The sequence below is a fragment of the Mya arenaria genome, chromosome 8, assembly GCF_026914265.1.
Source record: "Mya arenaria isolate MELC-2E11 chromosome 8, ASM2691426v1".
NCBI lineage: Eukaryota > Metazoa > Mollusca > Bivalvia > Myida > Myidae > Mya > Mya arenaria.
The window spans coordinates 8,030,208-8,042,319 of NC_069129.1; the positions used below are offsets into that span (position 1 = coordinate 8,030,208).

The 12,112-nt window shown below is 34.5% G+C and overlaps 1 protein-coding gene across 2 annotated transcripts; it reads left to right on the forward strand.

The window, feature by feature from the left end:
• The first annotated feature begins 392 nt into the window (after positions 1-392).
• LOC128245066 (uncharacterized) lies at positions 393-6,501 on the forward strand. Of its 2 annotated transcripts, XM_052963271.1 has the most exons (10): positions 393-494; positions 766-1,127; positions 1,455-1,751; positions 1,970-2,275; positions 2,378-2,680; positions 3,605-3,922; positions 4,426-4,743; positions 5,051-5,155; positions 5,401-5,507; positions 5,788-6,501. In XM_052963271.1, exons 1-10 carry the CDS (start codon positions 445-447, stop codon positions 5,956-5,958), a joined length of 2,337 nt encoding a protein of 778 aa, XP_052819231.1. In that variant the 5' UTR covers positions 393-444; the 3' UTR covers positions 5,959-6,501. The 2 variants fall into 2 exon arrangements, with proteins under 2 accessions (XP_052819231.1, XP_052819230.1); XM_052963270.1 differs by having other exon boundaries at positions 5,401-5,912.
• The last annotated feature ends 5,611 nt before the right edge of the window (positions 6,502-12,112 follow it).

A 12,112-nucleotide genomic window follows, 5' to 3' on the forward strand; every position in this document is an offset into this window, starting at 1 on the left:
TAATATTGGCTTGAAATAAAGAAGCGAGTGTAAAGTACTGATATTTATTTATTTGTTTTCCACATCTTTCTATCCTTAATGAGTGAATTTCATTGCGGTTTGAACCACTTAACGATGCAATAATTAAGAATAGTGTTAGACGTATTTTATTTCCCTTTCGAGAATATAGCGCCTGCCTGCGGATGAAAACCTCTTTCATATTTATATTCATAACGATCAATTCAATTCATTTTCAAATCCAAAGCAAAACTTAAGCGTTTCCGGTACTTAAGTTAAACAATTGTGGAGAGAAAGAATGACCAACACAAACTAACCTGGGAAGGTCTGTTTCCATTTTCTGAAAATAAAAAGTAACGAGTGAAACACAATTGGCAATAAACACGACCGAACAACAGCAATCGCATTCATGAATAAATACTAACTGAGCGGGGATATGCTACAACAATGGATGCTTATATGTATTCGACTTGCCGCACTCGATTATGGTATGTTTGGTAAGTAAAGCGATCTTTATAATATTAAACTACCATTGCTATCACTACACCAACAACTAATATAATTAGGAATTTTCGTCCTAATGTTTAAGTTATTTATAATGCTGAAAGTAATATAAAATCAATGTAAGGTACATTTTTTCTCCGCTTATGTTTCACGAATTGTTCTCATAATTTCAAATATTTCTTTGCTTTAACCTGTTTTTCCTTCGCGTTTCTAAACCATCGTATTTTCAATAATAATACTTAATTTAATTTGTAAAACTTGTAGTATGTCGTTATTGAGGGTGAGATCATTTGCATCATTCATGTCAGCTCCCTTTGGCCATGTTTATGATGCCAGGAACCTTTATGGAACGATATCAGTGGTAGGACCAGCTTTTGTAAACAGGGAAGTTATACTGAAAGCGACACCATACCATCCTTGGAGATGTGACGTAGCTTGGAGATACTTAATGGATGGTTACACAAAATTCCAAACAATGAATGGGACTGATGCTAAAAAATATTCGGAGAATGGGTCATTCTTCTTGAAATTGAACGCTTCCATTGAATACAACCGAGCTGATTTCTACGCCGACTGCTTAACAAACACAACGATCAGTACACCCATGATTACTTTAAATATGAAAGGTATATATCGCTGACCGTTTCGAGGCGGTAACGTCACTTGTATTGAGTGTTTTCTTGTGTTTATCCTTACACAATGAGGCTAGTCCTTTCGTAATTACCTTTGTACTGCTGTTTGTTCCTGGTATGAAACACATCTTTTCGGCTATTTTTGCAGTCACATCAATTAACCTCTGATGCTTTAGGAATATTTCAAAATATAAATGATTAAATACATGTAACCTGTTATTTTCCACTTTACTAAGTTGCTTTGAGGATATGTGCTGTATACAACCACAAATATGATTTGTTTTGTGACGTTTACTTTTATTACTTATTTATAATATAAAGATATTAATGGACTATGTGGAGCTCTCGTGATTCTAAGTCCGGTTGTTCGAGGTGCAGAAGTCAAACTCGGATATTTTCCGTCTGACCAGTCTTTAAAGCGTCAAACGTTCACTCAAAGAACATGGAAGAAAGACACGCAGAAGCTTCAGCTACGAGAAGGTTCTCACGAAGAGGAACTATTTTCAGAATATTTGTACATATTGAAAATATTAAACTTCAGAGAAGAGGATAAAGGAACGTACACTTTAAATTGCAATTCGGGTGGCAACACGGATTCAGTGCAGCTTCATATTTCAGGTACTATCTTGCTCTTACTTTACCGAGTATTCCGACTTTTATTTTTATTTGATTGGATACGTATCTACTTAGCTTATCAAAAGGGAAATCACATAAGCAAAAGGAGAAACTTGTTTGTAATATGCTAAATTTTGCATTTGAAAAGTAATATAGTATTTCAAATAATCAAAGATTAAACGGTATTCTTAGTGATTTAAATTATTTTTGTTGTTTTTCAGAGAGACCGAGTTACCCAGTTCTCGGTCCAAAGTATCCTGACTTTAACACAACAGAATGTATTTATGTGTATGCTGGCTCCGACTTTTATTGCAAAACTGAAAAAGGAACCGAGCCTGTACAAGTAGAACTTTTAATTGAACGGGATTCATTTTATCTTGAAAAAAGCAAAGGGAACACTAGTTTGTACCGATTCCAAAACATTCATCAACAAATGGATGGACAATCTAGACGGAATGTGACATGTCAGGTTTTAAATGCAGCCATTGAAACACCCTATGAAGTGCACGGCATTTTATGTAATGTAGGTAAGCAAATAAGAGACACATGCTTCATTGTTTTGTGTTGGAAAAATATATCAATTGTGTATAAAAATTGAATGCTGTTAAATCGTTGTATTTTCATTCTAGAAAAAGGTAGCCGGCCTGTTCTAACAGTTCCTGAAGAATTTCATGGAGAAAGGTCTACATTAGTTTGTGAAGTGCGAAATGCTTTCCCAGCTCCGGCAATAGAAATACGCGTTGACAAAGTTTTGCAAGTTGATGTTCAACAAATTGATTTATTTAACGGATCCATTCATACGTTTACGAGCACAGTAACGATGGAAAAGATGAACAAAGCATGGAATGGAAAACGAATATGCTGTACCGTTAAACCCAAATACGAGTTTGGTCTTGAAAATGTGTCAGCATGCAAAAACATCGATATGAAATGTAAGTTAAACTCGAAGCGTGTCGATTGTATAAACATGCGTTCTATTAAAAGTTAAAGCGGGACAATGAGGCATAACAAACTTAATATACCTATATTTGTATGGTATATATTTCAATTGTTAGAAGATGAATAACATTATCTATATTTATTAAATATTAGTTTTTTTCTGAGTTGGTATCATTAAAAAACAAACATAGCAATTTGTATTTTCTGAACAAAATATGCTAAAATTTAGAGTTTGTCTCATTTCAACAAAATGAATGAAAATAACAACAGTGTTTCTGTCTGTTTCTTAAACATATCTTGTGAAACGAATTAATCAAGCCCGCCTTGCACAATTGAATGGCCAGGTGACAACAATAATTTGTGATACGTTTATAAGAACAATTTAACAAATGGTAAAAATGGGAGATACCGTTATGGTTCCAATAAGATTTACAGTCTCAATAAATACATTGCTTCGGGAACCATATATCATAGTAAACAAGATGCGATCATTTTCAAACCCATTTATCTAAAGACTACATTGTATCGTTTAACTGGTACGTACTTGGTGTTATCCATTTTGTTGACTTTTGATCATACTCTAAGTAAAACCGTTTTTGCTATTGTCATTGTATTTTATTCATTCAAATGGGGTTCGTTTTACATAAGCTTAAGTAGTATTATATATTTCATTCAAGGTGTTTTACCATCTAGTAACAGGAATAAAATGAAATACATTTTTAAGAAGTACAAAAACTGATGCTTTCTCCTTTGTATTCCTTTTACCTTGCTACTTTCATATATATATTTCTACACTACTTAGTGTATCAAAACTATATATTATTCCTTGAAAGAATGCGCATTCAGCAAAATTATTTTGATTTTTTTACTTGAAAGCAGTCCCTTTTATAAAAAAGTTTATCCTGTTCTGTTTTCAGATCCGCCGTCGGACCTTTTGATGTCCGTAAACAATAAACCTGACTATAATGGGAATGGTTTTGACTGTTTATTAAACCTGTTTTGTGAAACGAATGAATCAAATCCGCCTTGCGCTATCGAATGGTCAAGCGACAACGATAATTTAAGATACATTTATAGCAGCAATTGGACTAATGAAGAACATGGGAGCTACCGTTCTGTTTCCAACGTACTTTACAAAGTGACCGAAGACATGACTGAGGGAACTATAACATGTTCAACAAGATGTGATCATTTTCCATCTCATTTATATAAAGACTATACATTATCGTTTTCAGGTAAGAACTCGGTCATATTCATTGCTCGATTCTTTAACATTCTCAATCAAAACGAGACTGCTCTTATCGACTAGATTGATCAACTATATCTGATTACACGTATGTGTAATAACAAACGTTTTTGAGTTGCTGCTTTATAATCTAAATTTTAAAACCCAGTTCAAATACGAGAGATACTGTATTTAAAGGAGTGGTACCTACAACATAGTCAACGATTGTAAATCGGTTATAATGATTTCGGAGCAATATATCTTATCTCTTAATACGAGACAAATGGTAACTGAATGTCTCTTAGGAATGACAAGATGTTTAGATGTTTACGATGCAATTTTCCATCCGTAGCTAACATTAATGCTCATAACATACATGATCTCACCGTATTTTGTGTTTAAAAAGTATTTTTTTAAAACAATATGCTACACTAAATAGACAAAACTGAATGAAATTCGACATGATATTTTTGTTTTTTGTTTCCTTTTTTCATTTACCTTTTTTTGTGTCAGATTTTCCTTTAGATTTATTTATGGAATCAGCTATTGAAAAAGACAGCAATTCTAAAATACTTAACTTAACCTGCCACACTGGTGGGACATGCATACCATGTGCTATTACGTGGAGCAGCAACTCCGTCTTTCTTCACCCACTATCGACCTCACAATGGACAAAGAACAGTGGCTCTGGCTATACAAGTGTTTCAAATGCGCTCTACTACATTACTAAAGATGTGGACGGAAAAGAAATACAATGTTCTGCAAAATGCTGGAACGATTCATCTGATTCAAAACATGAAAGATACACAATTTCTTTTCAGGCTTTTCAAGGTACGTTAGTTGCCATTGTATTGAATATGTGACATCCAGTGAAACAATAATAGAAAGACAAAACACTATGGATACAAAACTATCCAAACCTAAGTACTACTACAACAAATTAATTTAATTGCAGAAGCAACTACCAACCCTACATCAGTAGTTGCTCCTAAACTGAATATTAGAAAATACAGGTAATTTTATAATAAATTGATGAAACAATATAGGAAATAAATTCTTCCTTGCCAAACTTAAATGCCTGTGCATAACCTGTTATCAGATATTACAAAAGCATCTACCAAACCTACTTCTTTTGTAGCTGAACACTGGCGTACGTTAGTCCTTTACGCCTTATCTGGAACCTTACTTCTAACACTTGCCACAACGCTCATCGTGCTTCTCGTTCGTCGATGCAAACCTCATGGTACTTTTGGAGACAACTTTTATGTCGATAAGACATTTATTGCAATATTTGTTGAATCGATTAATTAATCTTAATTTTTATAAAAGTTTTAATCTTATGTATATAACAAAAGACATCATTTTTAAGAAATGTTTTAATCTTTGATTAATTTGATTTTGATGGTAAACGCGTGTGTGCATTTCATTATCGGAAATTACGACACTTATTTAAAAGCGCATTATGCAATGCATTTATCTATGCCACAGCGTATGAAAGGTTTCTACGCCGAAGAAGACCTGCAGAAAGCGACCCTAGTAGACATGTGTACGATGCTGTTCAGTCTACTGTTGAGACAACTACGCTTCACGATCTAGTATTTGTTTTTGTCTCTGTAACCATTAAATATATAATAAACCGATTGTTAGACAAAATCATTTTTATGTTTTCAGTGGTCGTATACCACTGGAGAACAATGAGTCTACACGTGTTGTTTTACATATGCGTCACCCGTGTTTGTACAAAATACAATTACAATGATATCAAAATTGAAAAAAAAATCTCAATAAAATCATTTATGACATAACTGAATAGGACTCAATACTTAAAAGCAATGCTTTCATATATTCTAATGTCTATTAATACATTATTTAAAGAGAAGGCTATCTGCAACGGCCCCTGAGAACACATCTCCACTCTCGGTTATGGAAGAACAACAAGTCCGTCCAAATAGAAACGAATGCCCCTACGATTATGTGGATACCTCACCCGACCACCAGAACCATGGGAAAAATACACCGGCTGCATCTTACATCCATGCGATATAAAGCAACCAATCGGACCAATCAAATTGTTTGAGTAAACACAACCAAATAAAAAATTGCCAATACTTGTAAATATATTTCAATGTGAACATTCTAATCTTTGACTTCATTTTATTATAAATATAATATTTCGATATTCTGGTTATGTCGCACATTTTTTTGGAATGTTGTGGGTTGAGATAGACATGTTATGTATTTCGGTATATCGAATGTTAATTTCCCATTTTCCCGAGGTCCTCACGACTTCGACATTTGACTGAATGTAACGTGGTTATAATTTTTTTTTGTAAAAACAAGACATAACATGAAATACATAATTTACAAATAGAATTCTAATATGTAATAAAATGTAATATTCGATATACGAATCACATATTATGGTAAACGATATAATCATTATTTATTTTATTATAGTCATACGATTTATGAGGTACGTTTTGTTTGACAAGTCCTTATGCATGCCTGAAGGGTTTTGCACTCGTCCTTAGGCTAGTGACAGGGACACACGCACGCACGTACGCTTGCCCGCGTGCGTGCGGTGTGTGTGTGTGTGAGTATGTGTTTGCGTGCGTGTGTGCGTGCGTGCGTGCGTGCGTGCGTGTGTGTGCCACATATTTTATTCCATGTTGCATATACATATACACATATATACAATATATAATAATATAGTTATATATGCAATATTGAAGAATATATTGTTAAATAGAAGAATTAATCGTTTAATATTGTTTGTATCAGATTTATTCTATATTTAACAAATGCTTGTAAATCCGTTCGTTATGTTAAGCTTCAAGCCAGAACATTTATGTATTTATTTAAACAATATATTGCCATAGCTTATGCTTAGTTATAGTATAATTAATGTTGATTGCAATTGGATTATTCATATTAGCATTGCAATTATGCATATTTTTCACCAAACTATTTGTTATAATCCACATCCACCCATTTTGAATCATATAACTTACATTGCATATATCGTGGGTCATGTTGTCCTTATTCAAACATATATGTTGTATAAATTGATACTGAATACACGTTCGTCTTGTCATTGTATAATGATTAATAATTTGGGCATGAACATAGCTGAAGAGAATAAAGAAGATAACTTATTCAAAACTGAACGTTTTCTTATTAAGATTACGACACTGGTTCCTTGTACGAACATTCATTGCTAGATAACATGGGTCAATCATTGAAGTAACCTTTTGTTATGCTTTGAAAATGCTTCAATGCGTTTTTCTTTGTATTGCCAAGGAGTTGAAACATGGAGATACATAACCCGAATATAGAACTTTACTCGTATTAACTTCCGACAGGGAAGAATAAGAGACCATACTCAATGCTGACGCTCAGTTTTAACACATACCAAAATATTGTGGCTTCAATGGTATACGTCTTCGGTGCATAAACGATATTCCAACACAAAATACAAACAACAATTGAGTCAAACGTCGCGAGAAAATCAGGGCAAAGAATAAAAACATTTTTGGAGACAGCCCTATGATTCATTTGTTAACAATATCGGACTTATACACCCACCCACCCACGATCTAATAACTCAAGTAACAAAATTAGTGTCTTAGCTAACTCTATGAAAAATATATAATTTAAAGCGGAAACTCTCTCAATAACAAATATTTTATACGTGAGACATTGTTTTGACTCCGTGATGTAGCTTGGATTCACCTGTTATGAATAAGAAAACCGAGAAAATATGAAGCCGCGCGCATTATTACAGGATTAACTAGGTCTACTTATGAAATAACTATGATTGAGACGAAATAATCATGCACAAAACTTTCGTAATATAATAAATAACAGTGAACACTCCACTTGGATGCCAATATGTTATGTAAGAGAAAGGCTTTCTTTTAAAAACAGTTAAACCTTATCTTCTCACACTCGCCTCGATCGCTTTACACTGAATTTGTTATTTCAATGTTCGTGCTTTTACTTCATTTTTTATTCAACTGTGTGTGTACGGTTAAACGTAAAGCATAATAGTGCATGTTCTCAGTTTGTGAGCTTACAATCAATATGAGAACTTGTAAAAGTAAGACTGAAGCAGTTCTGGCTATGAGATTAAAGAACAAATTGACACAAAGATTGGGTTGTATCAAAATAAACCCGATGAGGTTAAAACTTCGTTATAGAGTATTACAGCTACATTCATTGCCGATGCAAGTTCTTTATAGCTTCAGAAAATGAACAATCGAAATGTACGCGGTTTACATAATGCTATTTTAATTACATATTTAAAATATTGTCGTTGTATACGTAAAACTTATAGCTTTGAATAATGTAAAGTATTTCTCAAATACTTTTGAATATATTAAGTATATTCTATATGTGGCATGCTCAACGGATCCAAGCAAATGAAAACTTTTACCGTTATGTTCATTAACGGAGTACTTCTACTAATACACCACTACTACTTCTACTACTACTTCTACTACTACTACTACTACTACTACTACTACTACTACTACTACTACCACTACCACTACCACTACCACTACTACTACTACTACTACTACTACTACTACTACTACTACTACTACTACTACTTCTACTACTACCGCTACAGCTGCTGCTGGCGCTGCTGCTGCTGCCGCTGTTGCTACTATTCATCTTGTATCAAAACCCACACAATTCCTGATACTATAATGAACCAGTCAATTTTAACCACGGGTTCCCGGGTCCAGGGATATACCTGAGATAGCGTATAGAGAATGTGGGCCGAGGTTTTAACTTCCTTCGCAGTGCCGAGTGATTGCAGTTATTTTGTTTTCACACCAAAAGGCGGGGAATGGGCCTTACCTAGGATGTCCCCACTGTGCGGGGGCATTTGGCGGGGATTTGACCAGCAGTTTGTCCACACAGGGCGGGGAAGTTACCCGAGATTGGCTGAACTAAAGTCAAAGTCCCCGCTATTCCCTGGACCTGGGTGCATTAAAAAAGAGCGCATCTCAAAAGCTGACATAAAATGTAGGAATAGCTAATGAAAATGATTATAAGAAACTTGTTACATCCATACTGATTAATTAATAATATACTTTAGTTAATTACTTAAATAGTTTTGACGGATTCATCAGGCCTCGAAACCAACAAGGCAGTCAATAGAAAAAGGTTAACTCTTTCAAATGGTACCAATTTTAATAAGTTAGTTAGCAATAAGTTTGAAAAAAAAATTGGACCAGTCTGCGTAATTTGTCCCTCGTGTTTTTGAAGTGAATACATTGCGTATTCATTGAGTTGAGTAGTTGTTTTAGTGGCAAGATGCTGGACCAGCATTAGTTTAAACTATTTGTATTGTGAAAAAAAGTTATTACAACATTTTATTTATCTCTCTCGTTGGCGCGATGTTACGCGAGAGTGTGGTCTTGTATAGTGGGGGGAAACGGAGTACCCGGAAGAAACCCACTTGTCCGGCTTGGTGACTACAAACCATACTCACATGCGCCCCGGTTGGGAATCGAACCCGGGTAGCCTATGTAAGACTTGCATTCGAGACGACCCGGGTTCGAATCGGGTCTGGCCTCGCAAATTTCTGAATTATATTTTGGTATTTCTAAACGCTAGGTTTTGCAGGCGAGTTTGTCCGGTCTTTACTGAAAAATACACTTAATGGGATGTGAATTGATACTGTCAATTAATAAACTAAATCTCCGTTTGGTTACAAAGTTGTGAGTTATACTTGTAATGACTCTAATATAGTTTTTAAATGCTGACTTGTAGGCATGCATAGTCATGACGTAATCTCTCAGTAAAGCTTACCCGAAAAACAGGTCACATGGCTGCAAGAACAGTTTGAATAGTGGTAATATCAGATGGTATAACAAACCCTTTTAAAGTTTATGTTTGCTTTTTTGCAGTCGGGTAAGTTAGGATATGGTTAGTGCCGTTGAGTAAGTAAGGATATGGTAAGAGCCATCTCGGATATATTTTTTTGGAAAACTTTCATAGTATTACATTTTTTCAATTCATTTAGCTCGGGCATAGGCATTGATTTTAAAGTCTGTGATATTCGGACCATCATCAGCGCAGGTAAAACAGGTAAGTACTTTTTTGTTATCTTTCACTAAGGAAAAGCATGCAATAAAAATAATCATACACTGGTCATAATTTAAAACACAATTTTATTCAAATCGTCCAGGAAAGGCTCACTTAACTACACATTTCTTTAACCTGCTGAATAAAGTTGTGTATATTATGACAAATTGTGAGAGATCCGTTAATTAATCAACTCGTCAATGGCTTGATAATGTACACATTTCCTGAACACGTCGAATACAATTTTGCATCATATGTCTTGTGTTAGATTATATTGATCACATCTCATTTAGACTTTGAAACGAATATATATAGTGTATTTGTCGATTTTCAGTGTTATATTGAAACTTCCTTCACCGAGTAAACATAGATTCACACTGTGCCATTGTAGGGGTTTTATGTTTAAGCTTTTGGCTACTGTGCTTGTTTCTGTAGTTTTGCACATAAATATAGAAGCAGTGTGTTCACAAGTTTTATTTATAACGATTGGGTGGTGATACGTTTGTACGAAAAACCTTCCCGTGTACAGCGGGTATACACATATTGCGCAGTGGAGCGGAGGAATGCAAATGGAGACATTTTGGAAAGAATTTATTGAGACAAAATTTCCTATTTATGACGTATACAACCGTTTTAGAACAAACAAAACATATATTTATAGAATATAAAGGAAAGTTCTTGAGGAATTTGTATAGAATGTTCTTGGACATTTTTATTTTGTATATCAAAGCAGACTTCTCTAATCCGGGACCTTGTGTGTTTGATATTTCATGTGGCAATGCATGAATTATTTTATACCAGGATTAGTGAAGAAAATCGTGTCTCAGACACACTGAAAGGGGGACTTACTGTAATAGTCATTCTTCTTCTTTTTGTTTTCTTATTCTTCGAAGTCTGATTCTTCTTTTTCTTCAAACAAACTTTGTCCGGAGTTGAACTAAAAACGTTTAAAAAAAGGCATAAATTGAAACTTGGAACATATACAGATACCGATAAGAAGATGTGCCCCTTACAATACTTATGACTCGTGGGATCTTTATTGCGAAGGTATATCCTCTTGTCCATTTTATACAACCCTAAGCGGTATACATATTGCTTTGCACATGTCGATCAGTCTATCGGTCAGTCGGAAGGTCGGTAGAGCAAAGCCTGTCCGACCGATTACTGGACCTGTGGTCCTCAAACTTGACTATGAAGTTTGATGTGACCAGAAGATGATTCCTACTGATTTTGAGGTCATCGGCTCAAAGGTCAAGGCCACTGCTACCTGAAATTCAATAAAGCTTGTCCCATAAATAAATCGACAATGCCTCGAACTATGGTCCTCATACTTGACTTTGAGGTTGGGCGTGCCTAGTTGATGACTCCTATTGATTTAAATGTAATCAAGCCAAAGTTACAGATTACAGTGACATGCAAAAATAGCTTGTACGAGTTAAAACCAGACAATGTCTGGACATATGATGAACCGTATTGATTTATTGATCATTAGGTCAAGGTAAAAAAGAAAGGTCAAAGTGACCTTGAATGCAAAACGCTTGTCCGCATGATAACTCGACAATGCTTCCACACATGACTCTCAACCTAGAGATGATGGTTGTGGTTGTGACCAGTAAATTACCCTTTTTACTCTGAGGTCATTATGTCAAACAAAAGTAAAACCAAAACATTACTATACTCAATCCAGTTTTATAAAGAAACTTACAGCCAAATAGATGTAAAATGGAAACGGGTCATACCAGACGAACATATAGATAACACTCTATGGAAATTAATCTTCACATCTTACTATAGATACACCAATGATGTTACCCTGAGAAGTTTTCAATACAAATTTATAAACAGAATTATACCTACTAACAAATACTTATACAAGTGTGGAATCTCAAATTCAAGTTTATGTGACTTTTGCGGGGAATACATCGAAACACAGGAACATTTATTCTGGGAATGTAGAATTACACAAAATCTGTGGTCTCAATTAAAAAGAATAATTGATCAAAACCCAAACTCGATCAATTTAAACTTAAAAACCATAAGCTTTGGTATCTTTGAACAATTACAACATAAGACAATAATTAACTTTTTAATACTGCTAATG